The sequence below is a fragment of the Penicillium daleae genome, assembly GCF_028827525.1.
Source record: "Penicillium daleae strain IBT 16125 chromosome Unknown utg000007l_segment0_segment0, whole genome shotgun sequence".
Lineage (NCBI taxonomy): Eukaryota > Fungi > Ascomycota > Eurotiomycetes > Eurotiales > Aspergillaceae > Penicillium > Penicillium daleae.
In genome coordinates this window covers 1935566-1954359 of record NW_026623155.1, presented here as the reverse complement: position 1 = coordinate 1954359, position 18794 = coordinate 1935566, and the positions used below count along the sequence as shown (strand labels likewise).

Sequence of the window (18794 nt, the reverse complement as noted above, 5' to 3'; positions counted from 1 at the left end):
CACCCCGACAATTAGAACTCTCGTACCATAGACCGCCAACCCTGGTCACTTAATGGACAAGATTTTAGGATCAGTTTTCCGATATGATATCGAGATCCCGTTCGCTTCTCCTCGCGCGACCCAGAGGAGAAGGAGTGAGGGGCAGATGCAGATCGTCCCCCCGCCCTGAAGATGGGTTTGACGGACCAACGTCTTCCATAGCTCGAACAGCGAGAAGCGTAGCTCTGTCCTTTCCCAGTCCTCTATGTATTCATGTTCTACCCTCACATTTCCATCAAAATATAACAAGCTTGCATTATTTTGTATGGCATGTACATGATCAGGACCTCCGGCAGTTATCCAGATCTAACTGGCATGAGCTTAGGACCCCCAAGGAGGACGCGCCATGACGCAGTTAGTGGGGTTAACTGGGCATCTGTACTTCAATAGTCCGCTGCTAGTTTAGAACTCGGATGAAAAATCTCGTAACCTATTGAAGCTACAAGTACACGAAGTCCGAATTGATCACATACCGCCCCAAAAAAGACGCGGACGTGATTCAAGCGCCACGGGGTTTGGGCACGGGAGGGCTTTGCGACTGGAAGGAAGGAATGTAGCGATGAACAGCCACCTTCTTCCATGCAAGGGGAAACTCCGGTACGGTACGAAGCTGTGTGCTGCACGATCGCGATTTGCGATTATCTAGGAGATGCCGATCGCAGCTTGATCCTGGTTACGTTGGATTAGGTATCCATGGGTATTGAGGAAGAGAAAGGAGGTGAGTGTTGGATCGCGGGGTTGATTCTCCATCCCGAAAATTGAGAATTGGACCGGGATAGGGTCCACTACTGCTTGACGGGCTGAGAGGCGAGAACTGTTAATGTACAGTATGTACGTATGTACCTTGTACCCCGCCCTCGAAGCGGAGATGGCGGAGATTCTGGTGCATTCGGTCGGGTATATACGCGATAAGGGAAATGCAGAAAAGTTAAAGAGATTCCATTGATAGACATTTAGGAGAGCGGTGGCGGTGTATGAGCGACCTTGGGGAGAGCATGTATAAAGTAATGCACTGCAGATAGGCATCTTGAATCAAGCCTTGTCTTTGCGATTCCAGTACACCCTGGATCGGACCCGCCACATGTTCATTATTCTTATCTTTAATAATCGACTAGGTATGTCGTGTTTCGGGGAAAGAAAGGCGAAAGGAAATATTCTTAGGATTATTATGAAACTCTAGGCTCGACCCGTGGCTGATGCAAATCATGGGAATCGATTGGATGATCTTTGAACATCATCATCAATGATCGTCAGAGCAATTGTCACAGGTCAATATCTGGACAACTCAGAATAATATTTCCCTTAATCCATGCAATTATGCAATGAAGGAAATAAATTCCATGAATTATTGGCTGGTTGGTTCCTGATCAATCTTCCAGCGCATGCAGGATGTACAGTATGTCCTGCCCAAGTGTATACTTCGTAACGGAGGCCCCGAACGGGAAGAATCAGTTCGCCACTCGAAGGGGAACCCAAGGAGTCTCCACCAGTTGGGGGGGAGGTTTGCCTGGTAGTCTCGTTCTCGTTATCGGTATTCTTTGGGTTCTTTGGGTTCTTTGGGGGGACATTCTTTGGATCTCTGGGCTATGCCCTGCCCGTTTTTTGTTTCTCCTGGTTGGTTTGATTGCAGGCCCCTCTCTGGCTCTCCACTTTTGAGGGATTTGCCTCCCTGTCCATAGGGCCCGGTCTGCGGGTTGGGGGGACTCGGTCGCCCTCCGGACTGGTGGATTTCGCCGTGGAAAGAGAGGGCAAGGTGATCCGACAGCGAAACAACGAGCGAAGGTTAGAACTGTCGTAAATGACTCGAGGTCGGATCATCGAAGAGGTGACTCCAGGACTGCTACTATAGATAGGTTATCTCGTTACAGGACTTTCTTTCAAAGAATACGAGTCTCATTTGCTAACCACCAGATCTTTATGTCTCTATACAACGACCTTTTTTTGTTCTTTAACTACTGTAGTTAGAGAGAGGCGCCCCGTCTTATTCTAAACCAATCCTACCTGCACTCAGCTGATGGTCAGCCCTTTTTTTTTATTTCTTCAGCCCCTTTGATGAGGGTTATTTCTGTTTGAGTAGTAGAGCCACCGCCCCCCAAGTGGTGTAAAAGAAAGAACGAGCCCAATGGCTGAATGAAGAATCTCCTCCCCCCGTTGGCCGGGGGCGTTCTTTGGTTCCGACCTGCTTTTTCTTAAAACCATCGGATCGAGTCCACTCGAGTCTCGAGTCTCCTCGAATCCATTTTCTACTCGGTCTTGATCCAGTCAACCCCTTCTCAACCATTCTGAGACCATCGACACTCCAACTACTGGGCGTGTCTCGCACTATACCTGTATACCCACGCAACCGCCTGAGAGCCGAAGCCGATCGGAGACCCCCATCCCGCAATCTCCCTTAGCTCATCATCGGGCGGCGTCAAAGTTTCTTTTTTTTCTCTCGACCACCACCACCACCACCACCAACCACCGCCATCGCCAACTTTCTCTTCTTTCTCCTCTCCTCCTCCGACCCCCACTCGCCTAACGCCTCTCTATTTCTTTAGCGGAGGTCTCGTTGATGGAAACGCAATGGCTGCTGCGAGTGGAACTGAGTTGCACGCCGACGGCGACATGAAATCGCCCAAGTGAGTCATGCTGCTGTGAATACTGCTTGAGATACTTCCTTTTTACACCCCTCTCTCCATCCTGCCTTTTCCCTTCCCGCTTCCTCCGTGCCCAGCGATCTCGTGGTGGAAGAGAGAGATCCAAAAAAAGTCGGTCTTGGGACTTGGAGGGTTGCTCAAAAAAGAGGGTCCGCCATCCCCTCTCGCCTCACACTGCATTGCATGGAACTATTCTTCCCTGCAGTCCTTGTCTCAAGAGATGTCCCCCCGGTCTATACACACAAGTCGGACTCTGTGATGTTGGTTGAACCTCAACTGCTACCTTCTTCCACATACTTGGGACTTCCGGACGTTTCCTGCAAGAGAAGCTGAAGGATCGTCCCGGTCGCACGTGGAGATTTTTGGAGATCTAGATATGACCGACCGTTGACATGTCTATATATAATCGATAACCCGCCCCCTCCAGCTATCCCACCAGCGCTCATTGTCCGCACTCTCCACCATGGCAAATGCTAATTTCTTGCACCATTATAGCTCTGGCCCCGAAGACGATATCCCAGACCAGATCGGGTCAAACGAGTCCACTCCCACGGGCATCGCAACCCCTCAGCCCGATCCTGCGGACAAGCGTCTGCCTTCCATCATGCACAACTACTTCCAGGTTGGTCCTTTCTCTGGCGATAAAGCGAATTTGCCTCGCTTCTGGTCATATCTTTCGAAGCCTTCCTCGGCGAACCCCTCTCCATCACACACACCCTCATCATTATCCACCACCACTACCCATCACCCGGGCACTTCCTCCGAGTCCTTCGTTATGATGGAGCGGGAGGATGGAGAGGGGTCGGATCAGATGGAGGTGATACCCACCACCAACTTGCCCACTCCGCCGCATTCTTTACTCCAACAGGAGTCGGACGAGATGGACCTTGCATCGAGTCTCGATAAGAATGACGGGTCTTCGATATTTCACATTTTGAAGAAATATCTCGTCCCGCCCACCACCGCCCCTCATTCTCGCCGTCAAACTTCCCTGCCAGTCTCTAGCGTCTCTGATGACCCCGTTCTTGCTTCACATTTCTCCAATCCATCCATTCCTTCTGCTTCTTCCGATGCTTTCTGCCCCTCTGAAGCTCCCTCACACGACCACGAGATGCCGCATATTTCTATATCTTCCGAGAATCTTGCCAAGCTGACTGGAAACGCACCCGATGCGGTGCGTCTCAAGAATACCCCGCCGTTGACTCCCCGGGCAATGTCCAACGAGGACCAATCCGTCGACAAAAAGTCCACTACCTCCGCGCCGCGCGCGAGCGGATCCGAGGAGTCGCAGGAGGAACAACAACGGCAAGAACAACAATCACACTCGGACGGTATGGACAGTTCCACCGACGAAATCGCGATGAAACTCGACGAGGCTTTCCCCCGCAACTCCAACGCCTCCCCTCAGAATGGAGCTCCCGTGGGAGCACTGAAGGGAAAATTGTTTGTGAAGATCTCCGAGGGCCGCGGATTGCGCCCTAGTTTTGATCCCTACGTCGTTTGTGTTTTCGAGTGGAACGAGTATATCTCCAAGGGTGCGCGAACTGGGGAAGAGGAGAAGAAACAGCGGCAGATGCAGTCGGATGCCGAGGCTGGTATTCCCATGGCCATCCCGATGAAGAGCCGCCAAAGTAGCTATAACAGTGCACTGGACGGCCACGACCACAAGGGCCGAACACCCGTGACGGATCCCCATTGGGATCATGAGGCGGTCTTGTAAGCTTTCTCCACTCGAACACCTTCTTCCAAGTCCCCTCTCTTGCTAACAGCCCCTAGTGATGTACTCGGTGACCAGTCCGAGGTCGATGTTACCGTTTACGACCGTAGCAACCAAGAGGCGTTCCTGGGCCACGTGCGCCTCGCTATCAATCTGAAGGAAGACCACAGCCGGTTGGAAGGCTGGTTCCCCTTGGTCGCTCGTGCTGCGGGAGATAGCCTGGTGTCGGGCGAGATCCATCTGCAGATGCGTTTTGAGATGACGGAGCGGAGACAGGTGGGCCCGAATGACTTCCATATTCTGAAGCTTATCGGCAAGGGAACGTTCGGTCAGGTCTATCAGGTCAAGAAGAAGGACACCGGGCGGATCTACGCCATGAAGGTTCTGTCCAAGAAAGTCATCATCCAGAAGAAAGAGGTGGTGCACACATTGGGAGAGCGCAACATTCTTGTGCGCACTGCAATGACGGCGTCGCCCTTTATCGTTGGCCTCAAGTTCTCTTTCCAGACCCCCACGGATCTGTACTTGGTCACGGATTATATGTCTGGCGGTGAACTCTTCTGGCATCTCCAGCGAGAAGGTCGCTTCCAGGAAGCCCGTGCCAAATTCTACATTGCCGAGTTGATCTTGGCACTACAACATCTGCACGATCATGATATCGTGTACCGGGATCTGAAGCCAGAGAATATCCTGCTGGATGCAAACGGTCACATTGCGCTGTGTGACTTTGGTCTTTCCAAGGCTAACTTGAGCCAAAACGACACTACCAATACGTTCTGTGGTACCACCGAATATCTCGCCCCGGAGGTCTTGCTGGACGAGCAAGGATACACCAAGATGGTTGATTTCTGGTCTTTGGGAGTTTTGGTCTTTGAGATGTGTTGCGGTTGGAGTCCGTTCTATGCCGAGGATACCCAGCAAATGTACAAGAACATTGCTTTCGGCAAGGTGCGGTTCCCCCGCGATGCGCTCAGCACCGAGGGTCGGAATTTCGTCAAGGGCCTGCTGAACCGGAATCCCAAGCACCGACTTGGCGCCAATGGTGATGCGAAGGAGCTCATGGCCCACCCCTTCTTCAATGATATCGACTGGGAGGCGCTGGGTCGCAAGCAAGTCATTCCTCCTTTCAAGCCGAAGCTGCAGTCCGACACCGATACCTCGAACTTTGACCCCGAGTTTACCAACGCCCTGGAGACCAACAACTCCCTGCATGAGCGGGCCGCCGCTCTCGCTAACGGCTTGATGCCTGGATCTACCCCCCTCTCTCCCGGCATGCAAGCCAACTTCAAGGGCTTCACGTTTGTGAACGAAAGCTCTATCGACCACCACCTTAAGCACGACCCTGCGGACCGGATGGACGAGGACCCCTTGCACGAGGATACGTGGCAGCGCACACATCGGGCCACCAATTCGAATGACCAGCGCATGAGCGGTGTTCAGAAGACGGATGGGACGGAGCCAGGGATCTTCAACGTTGACGATAATTTTGACATGTGATTACGTATCTCCTTTTGTTCTCTCTTTCCTTTTCGTCTCTCATTGCATGATCATGGAGTCTTGATCCGGCATAAATCTTGTCCTCTTGTCCTTGTCCGTTGTCTTGTACATGTCTCTGGATGCATGCCTTGGTAGCTCAAAGCAGAGTTATGGGGTCTTATCTAGTCTTGTTCCCATCACGTTTCCTCCCTTTTCACCTTGCTTTCTCAGGGCCATATTCTGTTTCTCCCCCTCTCTGCCTGGGCGGTGGTTTTGGTTTCTGGCTTCATGTCGACTTCGATATCGATTTCCAACTTTGGCTTTTACCTTTTGCCTCTTCCCTCTTCCTCTACTCTGCACGGCTTTTGCTTTTTACTCTCGCATGCGTTTTTCGCAATCATTATCGTGTTCGTGTCCTTGTTCCTGTTGGTCGTGGTCTTCCTTTTTGTGTTCCTGGTCTGGTCTGGTCTCACAGAGGATGAAATGCCGGCCTTATTCACGGTCTTGATGATTGTGACCCAATTGTCTTCCCCCCGCGTTCTGTTCGGCAGTTCAGCTACATACATACCCCCGTCCCTTTTGATGCCTGAGTTTGTTTGGTAGTGCTCAGGAGGGCTTGCATTATCTATCCTTTTTTGCGCTGAATTGATATTTCGTGGTTCTGGTTCAGGTTCTGAGTTTGGATTCCGGGACTATCTTGGGTCTTTGTAGTATTCGTAGTAAACACTAACAGGGGAAGTTCCGTGAGGGTCTGGGTTGTTATGCTGCTCCATGACATACATCTGAACTATTACCTGTAATTTGCATATAACAGAGGGTAACCTTCACATCTACGCGTGTAGTGGTAGTTCAAGAGTCCGAAAATAGACATCGAGTAAAAAGACCATCTCAATACGCTCCCACTTTCTTTTCTTTTTTGAATTGTCTTTGTAGATAGCTCAAGCATTATTCCTCAAATTATCTTTCAAGTATGACCGATGAGATGACTTTGAACTTTCCTGGGTGTTTCAAACTTAGGGCACCTCCACTGTACTATAGGTGTGTCGTGTCGTCTGAATTGAAGCTAGCTGGAGGCCGTAGATATCCTAGGTGGTTTGCCCATCCCATCCGGGTACTGGGCCGGGTCTAGATACAATGGCCTGGATGCCGAGACCTAAGGAACATCATACTACTTTAAGTAAACCAGTCCTACTGAAATGTGGGTCTCCGCGGGGAACTATATAAAGCACCACCTTGACGGTGTGATTTAATCGCTAAAGATTCAATCTACATCTTATCAGTTTCTTATTCCTCAAACAATACCCTATCTCTATTCCTGTGTATACGTACTATCTTACCTACTATCAATCAGCCCACTATCAGAGAAGAACAAATCATGGACCCGCACCTATACCTCACCATTATGCCCACCCCACCCGCAAAATCAACTCTAACAACAAAAACAAAACCTACAATCATCCCTTCAACATACACAAAGACAACACCCCCCGAATCCTTCCCAACCCCAGCCAACGGCACCCTAACCTGGCACACCCTAATCTCGCAACCAACAACCCAAACATCAGACCTCTCCGCCGGCATCGCAGTCTGCCCACCTCGCACAGGACACCTCTGTGCACACCGCCACGTCCAGGCTGAGATATACCATATCCTCGAGGGGGAGGGGGAGGTTACGATTGATGGGGTTGTTAGTAAAGTTGATGCGGGGAGTACGGTATTTATTCCTGGGGATGTGAAGCATGGGATTGTTAATACGGGGATGGGGGATTTGAGGTGGTTCTATGTTTTTCCGACGGGGGCTTTTGGGGATGTTGTTTATAGATTTGAGGATGAGAGAGCGAAAGATTTGGCAAAGCTTTAGGTTTGTGTACGGATCAAATAGAGTATCGTAACCTTAGGCTTAAGCACTTACGTCGCCCATCTGAGGGAGCAATTCTTTTCCAAGAGGGAGGGGGGGGGGGTATCTTCCAGAGACAAAGAATAGTAAATCTTAACTACGAGCCTCGAGGGGATCATTATGATCAACTAGATAGCTCCTGGTCTGTGGCATGCTTCTCAAGAATCCTCTTCAATGTTTTCAAATCGACTTTGGCATCCTCCTTAAATTTTCTAAGGGTGTTGTTCCCAAATATCCCTGGACGATCTTCGCCATGCCTCTATCAGCGTCTTCCTACATGTTCAAAATATTCCAGGAGGATCTTTCCGGATCTACTCGACACTTCTCGAGCCCCCGGAATAAGATAAAATACTTATCCCATTCATCTTTGGACTAGTCATAGTGCATCCATTCAAGATTCCCTAGCCGCTCACGCATATTTCGATGTCGTCCAACGTTGTTCTAGGATAGACGAACCTATATCAAGGGAGCAAACAAGGCCTTCTAGACTATCTTTACCCAAATATTAAAGTTATGCTTCTCCCAAAAAGGTTGACTCGAGCCTTGAGGTAATGCACCAGCAAGTACATCTCGTCTCAAGGTATCACTACTGGAGCTGAGACCTATGGCTTACCATCTTCTCTCATAACTTCGTTTCCCAATTTCATGGACTTCCCTTGCATGTTTCCTTCACAACTTCCAAAGAACGTGCCTTCCAAACTCGTCCCCAACTTGCCCGCGCGGATTTCTCTGATCTTTCTTACCGAATCTCGTTTCATCACTTTCTCTCTCAGGCTTCACCTCGCATACCAAAGAACCAGCAGAGCCCCATCAGGTAGACGAAATCACAAACTCACGGTTCTAGCACATATCGAATCATCCACGGGTATCTTGAGCACAAACATTCACCTTTTCCTGCCTCCACAGAACAACAGCTTTCTCTCACACCTCTCTCTCCTGCACTTCTTACACAATTCATCTCTTACACTTTCACTTCTCACTTCTTTCCTAAGAACCAGCGACTTCGTCGACAAGACGATATCACAGACTCAACCCAACTCGATTCATAACCAAAATCTCACTTGACACAACCTGCTTTCCCACAACAAAACCCTCACCAGTATCATCTCGACGACCAGTGCTTCTTTCCTGGTTGATCAACAATTTGATCAACTCAACTGCTATGGCGTCCCGACAACCTGCCAGTACGGCTGAAGAGACTGTGAGCCTCTTCACTCACCTCCAAAGCGAGCCACCCAGACTACGAATCAACAAGGAATGGTGCACCGAAGGAGAAAATACCAAGAGCCGGCACTATTCCCACCGGGACATCAAGGACCCTGCGGTCTGGAAAGATTTCCATTTGGATAAGATCAGGGACCACGCACGCACCCCCCTCGAGACGACCCAGATTAAGCTAAGACCTCCATCAACTACGCCCAGATCCATTCATTCTGAATTGTAGTTTGCCTACGTTTTCTTCGAAACTGTCCATCCTCTCGCCAGAAGAGGTCTCACTTGTGGATTCGATGATCTCAAGTCAGGCGACTTACTCAAGAAGCAGGGCCGCACATCCGTCTACCTTGGAACTAGCAGCGATGTGGAATCTAAAGGAAGCGCGATACCAGACTTGCTGTTTTGGTCCGGAAGCAATGGTCAAACCCCCAGACGCGGGAGACTGCCGGGAGACTTCAAGCCATCTCACAAGTGGAGTTAAAGCTGGTCTCGGGGCAATGACTCTCAGAAGCGGCAATTCAGGCATGCCTTTTCTCAGGTCAATTTCTATATGGATAAATATGGGACTCACTATGGCTTCATTTTGACCGACCAAGAGCTGGTTGCTATTCGCAGAGTGCAAGGTCAGGATGGAAAAGCTGTCAAGGGGGATTTGGAACTATCGCTTCCTATCCCGTGGAAATCAGACAAGGCGCCCTATGAGCCTAAAAGCAGGTCTCGTTCTCAAGCACCTCGATTAACAGTGGCACTTGCTTTGTGGTACCTGGGAATGGCTGGCAGCCCAGGATACTAATTGGCCTCTAAACAATTCTTCCCAATGAGGAGTTGAGAGGCATACTTAGTTTTGATGTACACTAAGTATCTCTGTTCTCACCATAACCAGCTCCTGGTCAATACCAGCAATTTCAGACACCGCTTCATATTCCAGATTCGACCGTCCGTAGCGTTAAGAAGGAGGTAATACAGTAGTCAGGCGGGGGCGGGGGTTGAGTCCGGGGTGGCCTCAGGACGGCCAGAACCAAAGTTAGCTCCCAAGGTATGATTTGTTTGCCATACTCCAGAATCTGGCTACGGTAGCTCCCTATTCGAACGAGCCTTCAGTCCTCTCCCAGACCAACTTCTTCTCCTTTTCCTTCCCTTCAACGCTACACCACGAAGATTTTCAGATGGCCCCCAGTATCTCTGCTCTTGCAGGGGAGACTCGGGGCCAAGACTGCTCTGTCTCATCTCCAAAGTATCAAGCCCTCGAGATCGACTTGTCTGAGGTGACGCCGGTGGAGCTCCTTCACGAGTCCGATGATTCACGTGTTTTCCGAGGTCGATGGCAGGAGAAGGATTGTGTTTTGAAAATTTTGAGTTGCAACCCATAATCTGAAGAGCCGCTACTCACTGGATACAGTGTCATTACACCAAACGATACGAGCCAGACCTTTTGAAGGAGTACGAAATTGATCCATTCCTTTGTGAAAGTCGCGCTTACTGTCGGCTGAAGGCACGTGGGCTCTGTGAGAAGGGGCATATTCCCGACTTTTATGGCTTAATTCACAACATCGAACTCAAGACCGACGGCTGGGAGTCACACCTCCAGCCCTTTTCTGGAGAGCCCGAACTCCCAAACGCTGTGGTGATCGAATTTATCCCAAATCTGCGCCCATTCGAGCTGTCAACTTACTCCCCCGAGAGAGCGGATCAGCTCAAAGCCACACTGATTGAGATGCACGAACTTGGAGTACTGCACGGAGATCTTGAGCGGCGAAATGTGAAGGTGCAAGAAGAGAGAAATAGAGCTCTATGGATTGACTTTGATCGCGCCGTCATATTCCCTCTCGACTCGAGAACGGAGCGCGAAGAGCAGAACATGCGAAAGTGGGTGGCGGAAGAACAAGCACTACTGTCTCAGACACTGGTCGAGCTGGTAAGTCCATATTATTTGTCCGTGGATCGGACTAGACTCATTGTCTTTCTAGGCCGAAGACCACAAACGAGGCAAGATTTGGTGGTCCTGGTACTGGCATTATGGTTGGTTCGAGCCGTCTGGTTGGACCGAGGAGGACACAGTTGCTAAGAATGCTGCTCTCGATGCAGCGAAGCAAGGCACTTTGGCCGCAGAGCATGCATGGTTCAAACCTCCCGATAACTGGCCAGAGACCACCAGCAAAGGAACGTCGTAGAGAAAACCAAACCGAATGGCGGAGACAAGAAGGATAACAATAGATATGTCGACGTATGGTGATGGCCCTGTCCCAACTACAAGGGAAGTTCGCAGGCTCATCAACGGGTGATTTTCATCCAAGCCATTTCTCAATTTTCACTCAGTCCATTCACGACTTTGTGCTGTAAATTTGAAATGATGAGCACACTTCTACCTGACCCTATGTTCCTGGACCATAGCAAAGTCTCAACATGGAGATCTCTCAAGTAGATTCGGGCGAAACGAAGACTGCGCGACATTCTTTGGGCCAAAAAAGGTGCATTATGAGAATAGGCATAACTACGGAATACTTTATAAAGCAAAAAGCCAAAGCCTGGTTAATGGACATGTTATCTTTGATCTATAGAATGGCTATAGAAAGAACGTTCGTGGAGATCTACGAATTGTGAATTCGAGTTTCCTCAAGGGCGTATCGACAAGGTTAGTTGTTAACATCTGCACTGATCCATCCACGTACTAGGATTCCTCGAGGTGCTTCTCGACGCCCAAAGAATAAATGCAAACGGTGCATCCGCCACAATGCTTTGCAGAATCACAAACAGTCCCCGACAGGCTCGTGTGTATATAAAAACGCCACCATCCAAGTCCCAAAGCCTTGTCTCGGTAACTACGGAGTTAGAGTGGAACCAAAGTGAATTCCAAATCTCGTATGGCGATGCCGATGTAGCGGCAACCTCCCAGGTACAGACTCGCGAGGGACAGATCCGATGATACCATTGGCTCATGTTTCAGTGACGATGGGGTGGATTGTGTCCACTGGATCGGGCTTCAGCTGTGCCCTGTCCACATTGTTTATCTGATGTCTGCCGCCATACCAGACAAAGGAAGGCCTGCCGAGCAAGTTCATGTGGACTCCAAGTTCACTGTGTACAAGACAACCTTCATTGGGCTTTAATGAGGAGCTCTCATGGCGATGGTAGACCGCTTGCTGGGGATGTCGTGCCTGCTCTTGGCCAGAGAACATGATAGGGGTTTTGGAGAGCCAATCCACGGGCGCAGATCGTCATCGATTGATCTCGGGATTGTTTTGCCAGTGTGTTCTAAGAGAGTTATTAATATCATTAGTTGTCGGAGATGTTAACGTTTTTGAGACTTGGATGGTGAGATGCGGCAAGATGCGCCGTGTGGATTTGTGCAGGGTTTCTGTGCCTGGCGTCTTGTCGTTATGCAGTTCCTGGAGGCCGCTTGCCTAATTGAACGAGGGGCGTCAAAGTGTCTCACGCTCAGGCCGCAGTTCTTGGAAGATTCGGGCCCCCATTGACAGAAGCTGAGAAGCACAACATCGAAAGAAAGCCATCTCGTTGTGGTGAAACGTTCCGGTGCAGGTTGTAGAGTGCAATTCATATGAATTGTGGATGAAGTGCGTACACCTTTCCTTGGGACTAAATTGATAGGAAGAGCCTAGTACAGCTAGTTTGCTCCATAGCACTGTTTTCAAGGTTTGACACCAAGTTTCGCTGAGTCTGAGAAAACCTCGAGAAGGAAAAAAAAAAGGGGGGCCACGCCAGGCTCCATAAAAATAGACCCACTGAGCCAGGGTGCTATGCCTCCTGTGGATTAGCGCTGCAGCTCACGAACCGCACTCGAAGAACCAATGGCTGCAGAGACGTTCGTGTTTTGGTTTGCCATGCGTTCTGCCATGCGACAGAATGGGGTTCTGGTGGAATCTGGAGAAAGCTATTAGCAGTTAGTACACATCACTTGAAAGGCATTGCATGCAGAGAACCGAATGGATATCGTTCAATACAAACCACGGAATTGATAGTCAAAAAATTCAGGGCGGATCCCTCTCGCATCGGGCATAGGGCGAGGGACAGTCAACCCCTGAACCGCCCCCTGTCAGTGTTCCCCGCTGAGCACGAGCAGAAAGAGCCAATGTGGGGGTCGATCGACCAGACGCCATGCTGCTTTTGCCAGGACCCTCGAACAGAGAGAGGCACGAGTACGAGCGGACAAAAAAGCATTGACTAGTTGGAGGAGGCGGGTTAAGAAAAGAGAAGGAAAGGGCATTGGAGCAGAAGAATAAGCGGTGGTGGTGGTGGTATCGTGCCTGGTGATCAGCCTCGTTCCCTTTTGCCGGCGCTATTCTCCGGCTTCTTTCTCTCCCTCGTAACATCTCACACCCACACTCTCTTTTCCCTCTTTCAACCTCGTCTCTCGTTTACTCTGCAAATCAACAAACAAACAACAATAACAGTGACCTCGCTGGGAATTCTACCCCGGCGATCTCCCCTCGTTATAATACGACGCTGCCGTTATCTACCCGTGGATCAAACCCCCCTACATTCCTGGCCCTTCCCCGCCGTCTGCCATAAGCGCCACTTCTTTTCCCTTCTCCTTTGCCAGCATCTCCACGACTCCGATGCCCGGCGTGTCTCGTCACCATGAGTGTTGTTGCCAGTAGACCAGAGAGCCCTGCTGTGCCCTACACGATCCCTCGCGATGCCCCGAGCTACAAAGAATTCGGCGTAAGCGTCCAGCCTGTCGCCTCGCGCACCTCCTCCATCTCCTCCTATAAGACAAACTATACAACCTCGACTACGCCGACGACGGCCTACTCGCCCTCGTCGCCTACATCGTCCTGTCGCCAATTCGACTCGATAGGGTCCATCACGGAGCCCATCACCCCAATCCAACGCCGAGTACCACAGGAAGTTTACGACGTGATCCTGAACAACCTTGAGACTTTGCACAAGGCTCCGCACCAAACCGGTTGTATAACATGCTTCCAGCGCGACCTCCACGCCTTGTCCCTGACTTGTCGGTCATGGGAAAAGGCAGTCAGACCACGACTGTAAGTGAAGCAGTTGGAAGCTACTATTGGAAGCTACTACATTTGGTAGACAACACACCATTGCTAACGCAATCAAATACTCCAGGTATAATAAAATTCACATTGTCGGGAATGACTCCCCGGCACAGTTGAAGAAATACCGTCTGAAGAGAGGAAGTCGCCTGAAGTTGCTGCGCCGCACCTTGCGCGAACGACATATGCTGGCCCATCTCGTTCGCGAACTCCGGGTGCCTCAGATGGACTTGCTCTTCACAACGACGAAACAGAGTATGCAGTGGCAGGAGTATCGTGATATCGTCGCGTCCGTGGTCATGGTTTGCCCAAATCTAGAACGTCTCTTGGGTCTGTCGGTCCCGTACCACCACGAATTCGACCGTTTGACCCACGCGTTGTCGACCCGCAAGCGGCTCAAGGAGCACATTTGGGTACTGGGTGAGGCAACGGAGGTTTCGGAAATGTCCCCCCGGAGTACCTCCTGCCCCGGCAGTCTCGGCCCGTCCGAGATGTTCGAGTTTCTGAATTATCATGTCTCATGGTCGAAATTGGAGACTTTGATGCTCTACGGGTTGAATGGGAATGGCGCGTTGGAGCCAAGTATATTCTTGCGCATGTTTGATCTCCTGCCGTCCTTGAAGAACCTTTGCATCACTTCTTTTAATGAGGACGCCTTCGCGGATAGCACGCTGCTATGCCTTCCCCCGCTTGAATCCCTGCGCTTGGAGAACCTGCCCGGTGTCACGGACCGTGGCCTTGTCCAGTACACGTCGCGCCCCGAGTCTCGCTCGCTCAAGTCCTTTGTCTTGGTGGAACAGAATGTGGAATCGTTGCTGGTCATCTCCAAAATTCTCTCCTCCCTGACACAACTTGAACGGTTCAAGTTTGTGCAATGCGATAAATGCCCCATTATGCCTAGTGAGGGCATGGTCTTCCAACCTATATTGGCATCGTCCACTCTCAAATACCTCCATTGGGATGTTGCCTGTCCTGACCCAGGCACTGCACTGACCCAACTGGATTCTCGCCCCTTCCAGCACCCCCTGAAACAGTCCGATACCCCTAATTCTCATCTTGCTCAAAGCATCCTCTCCGCTGGTTTTCCTTGCCTCGAAACGCTACGCGCTCCCAATGACGTGGAGCCTCCAGGCGTTCTTCAGGCTTCTTGCCGGCCTATCATTAGGGGCCAAGCACTGCTTCGACCGGACCGGTATAGTCTGCCTCGCAGCTCGCACGGTTCTGTTAGCACCCGGCCTCTAGCTCTTCCAGCCGGAAATAATTTGACTTCTTCCCGAATCCGCGCGCAAACATTCATCGATATGGCCGCGAAGGATACGGAAAGCGGTATGCCAGTGTTGATCCAGGATTACTCGGACGATTTCACCCCTGACAACGCCCTGATCTCTCAGTTTGAAGATGAGGCCGAGCAAGAAATGGATGACTACGGTATCTGGGCTGCAGCCGAGCGATACAAGAATGCCCCTCCTAAAAATGAGGGACCCAAAACGGTCTACCAGTTCCACATGCCAGCATTCATGGGCCGATCAGGCATCAAGGATCCCGCAACGGGAGCCTCTATCCCCAAGTTCCTTTTGCGTCCTGATATTGCTGGGCAAGAATCAGACGGTGGATTGATCGGATGGAAGCAATTGCTTGCCTCTAATCAGTCGCTCTCTTTCGCTGCCGGAGTGGGGGTTCATTGCTTTGAAAATAGCAAGAACATTCCTAACCCGCCTCCGATCGATGACATTGCTTCCCCCTCTTCTAGCACGTCACGCTTCGGATGGGGCAGCCTGGGTGGTCGGTCGACAGGTACTCCAGCAACTCCCACCACCCCTATCACTCCAATGAGCTTCACATCCTCCCATGCACTCCCTTGGGATAAGGATACCTGCACTGGCTCCTGGAACCATAAGATGGGCCGGGACTGGTGGTTCCATATGGAACGTGACCGCCCTGGGAACTCTGAGCTCATCAGTGCGTTGCAGCTCTTCTGAACCCTGTCTCTTTCCAATCTTTCATTAACATTCCCCTTCATTACCTCTTGTCTCTGTTACCACGTCATATACCCCGCATTTGGTCGATACTTGTTACGTTTCTCTTTTGGTTTTTGATATCCCTCTCTTTCTCCCTCACGATACACATCACGCCGTTGGGTCTACTTGGAGGCTGGCGCTTGGTTGGTTTCCACATAACACATAGCTCTACTGCTCGGTTCTACATACTACCGTGCCGGTCAATCTGGTGTTTACCTGGTTCATTTGTCCATACTTTTACCCGCAGTCTTCGGTTCCTCAATATCTTTGTTCTCCCGGCGCTACGTCTCATTGGTGACATGGATCGAGCATTACGGTAATTAGGTGGCATTTTGTCTTTCATTGTCTATAACTTGTATTTTTGTGACCTTCGACCCAGTTGTTCGGGGTCTGTACAAACCCTGTACCACCATTCATGTACAGCTTTGCTTTACCATGTATTGATACTAGGTATAATCAACAGTAAATATTTATTCCGCGGAATTCTCGTGTCAACATATCAGTACCAACTTTCTTCAATGACTCATTATGAGTAAATACGAGCAATACCCGTCTGTTTACATGGGTATCACTCTCATCTTGATAACTAACTTAACCACTGGAATGCTGGTCTCTGACTCATCCGGGGTTTCATCGGCCCGATAAGCGAAATGGGAACTGATAAGCATCGCAGCCCCTCGCAAAATTGTTGTCTACTTACCCCACCAATTGCTCGCGCCTCACGACTAGACTCTTGGTTCATTCACCGATCATGGACCCCGCAAAGCCTGTCGAGCTCCCTGAGCGGCCCAAGGAGGCTGAGCCCCAGGCTGAACCTGAGGGCGAGCCGAAGATGTCCAAGGCCGCGGCCAAGAAGGAGGCTAAGAAGGCCGCAAAGAAAGCAGCTCAGAAGGAGAACAGCTCCCGCCCCAAGGAGAACAAGCCTAAGCCTGCCAAAGCACCTAAGGAAGCTGAGACCCGAGACCCTGAAGCGATGTTCAAGGTTGGCTTCCTGCAAGATGTCTACAACGAACGACCTCTTTCCGAAACGATTCCCAAGATCCGTACCCGTTTCCCGCCTGAGCCTAACGGATTCCTCCACATCGGACACAGCAAGGCCATTGCGATCAACTTTGGTTTCGCAAAGTACCACGGTGGTGAGTGTATCCTTCGTTTCGACGATACCAACCCCGAGGGCGAGGAGGATCGATATTATAATGCTATTCGGGATATCGTCAACTGGTTGGGATTCACGCCGGTGCGGGAAACTTGTGCGAGCGATAACTTCGATAAGCTCTACGAGCTTGCGGAGGACCTTATCAAGCGTGGCGGAGCTTATATGTGCTACTGCACGAAAGCAGAGATCAAGGCAGGACGTGGAGAGTCCGAGAGCGGACAACGTGGCGGAGATCGTTTCGCTTGCGCGCATCGCGACCAGGACCCCGAAACAACGCTCGCCGAGTTCCGGGCGATGCGCGATGGCAAGTACAAGGCTGGAGAGGCCTGTCTGCGCATGAAACAGGCTTTGCTGGAAGACCCGCGGGCCCAGATGTGGGATTTGGTTGCTTGGCGTATCACGGAGAATGAAGAGAAAGCCCAGCACCACCGCAGTGGTGGCACATGGAAGATCTACCCGACATACGACTTTGCGCACTGCTTGTGTGATAGCATTGAAGGCATTACACACTCCCTGTGCACGACTGAGTTCGAGCTATCCCGTGTCTCTTACGATTGGCTCAACGAGAAGTTGGATGTCTATCGCCCTATGCAGCGCGAGTACGGCCGTCTCAACATTACTGGCACTGTCCTTTCCAAGCGCAAGATTATCAAGTTGGTCAAGGAAGGCCATGTCCGCGACTGGGATGATCCGCGTCTATACACCCTCATTGCCCTGCGCCGCCGTGGTGTTCCCCCAGGTGCTATTCTTTCCTTCGTCAACGAACTCGGTGTGACCAAGGCTGTCACCAACGTGCAGATGCACAGATTCGACCAGAGCGTGCGCGTCTTCCTCGAGACTACCGTTCCCCGCTTGATGGTCGTCACTGAGCCCTTGAAGGTGGTCATCGACGATCTCCCCGACGACCACGAGGAATTCGTCGAGGTTCCCTTCGGCAAAGACGCCTCCTTTGGCACTCACTCCGTTCCCTTCACCAAGACCGTGTACATTGAGCGCTCCGACTTCCGTGAGGTTGACTCTCCCGACTACTTCCGTCTGGCCCCCGGCAAGACCGTCGGCCTCCTCAAGGTCCCCTACCCCATCACCGCCACATCCTTCGAGAAAGACCCCGCAACCGGCGCCGTCACCGTCGTGCACGCCAAATACGAGAAGCCCGCCGAAGGCGAGACCGCCCCGCGCCCAAAGACTTTCATCCACTGGGTTGGCGAGTCAGCCAAACACAACAGCCCTATCCGTGCCGAGATCCGCGCTTTCAACTCCCTCTTCAAGTCTGAGGATCCCTCTGCGCACCCGGATGGCTTCCTGGCCGATATTAACCCTAATTCGGAGGAAATCTACAAGGACGCGATGATTGAGACGGGTTTCAATGAAATTCGTCGTACGGCGCCCTGGCCCAAGGCTGCGGGCGAGGGTGACGTCGAGTCTAACCTGCACTGCGTGCGTTTCCAGGGCATGCGTATTGCGTACTTTGCTGTTGACCGCGAGTCGACGGCTGATAAGGTTATTTTGAACCGCATTGTTACTCTTAAGGATACTCAGGGCAAGAACTGAGCTTCTTTACATAATTAAAGCTCGTTATGTGCTGATGTCTGGATTTGAAAGAGGTGTCCGGGGATGCT

The 18794-nt window shown here is 51.0% G+C and overlaps 5 protein-coding genes across 5 annotated transcripts; all 5 read left to right on the top strand.

Annotated features, from left to right (window-relative positions):
• Positions 1–2604: 2604 nt before the first annotated feature.
• On the top strand, positions 2605–5892 carry schA (serine/threonine protein kinase SCH9; the record flags this gene model as incomplete). Its single annotated transcript, XM_056911253.1, has 3 exons — positions 2605–2660; positions 3174–4394; positions 4455–5892. The coding sequence occupies 3 exons, from the start codon at positions 2605–2607 to the stop codon at positions 5890–5892; spliced, it is 2715 nt and encodes a 904-aa protein (XP_056764079.1).
• A 1354-nt stretch (positions 5893–7246) lies between these two features.
• N7458_007870 (uncharacterized protein) lies at positions 7247–7732 on the top strand (the record flags this gene model as incomplete). The annotated part of the gene is made up of 1 exon (XM_056911252.1): positions 7247–7732. The coding sequence occupies one exon, from the start codon at positions 7247–7249 to the stop codon at positions 7730–7732; it is 486 nt and encodes a 161-aa protein (XP_056764078.1).
• Positions 7733–10149: 2417 nt separating this feature from the next.
• On the top strand, positions 10150–11154 carry N7458_007869 (uncharacterized protein; the record flags this gene model as incomplete). Its single annotated transcript, XM_056911251.1, has 3 exons — positions 10150–10323; positions 10383–10898; positions 10951–11154. 3 exons carry the CDS (start codon positions 10150–10152, stop codon positions 11152–11154), a joined length of 894 nt encoding a protein of 297 aa, XP_056764077.1.
• Positions 11155–13579: 2425 nt separating this feature from the next.
• N7458_007868 (uncharacterized protein) lies at positions 13580–15980 on the top strand (the record flags this gene model as incomplete). The annotated part of the gene is made up of 2 exons (XM_056911250.1): positions 13580–13989; positions 14075–15980. 2 exons carry the CDS (start codon positions 13580–13582, stop codon positions 15978–15980), a joined length of 2316 nt encoding a protein of 771 aa, XP_056764076.1.
• Positions 15981–16770: 790 nt separating this feature from the next.
• On the top strand, positions 16771–18726 carry N7458_007867 (glutamine--tRNA ligase; the record flags this gene model as incomplete). Its single annotated transcript, XM_056911249.1, has 1 exon — positions 16771–18726. One exon carries the CDS (start codon positions 16771–16773, stop codon positions 18724–18726), a length of 1956 nt encoding a protein of 651 aa, XP_056764075.1.
• Between the last annotated feature and the right edge of the window lie 68 nt (positions 18727–18794).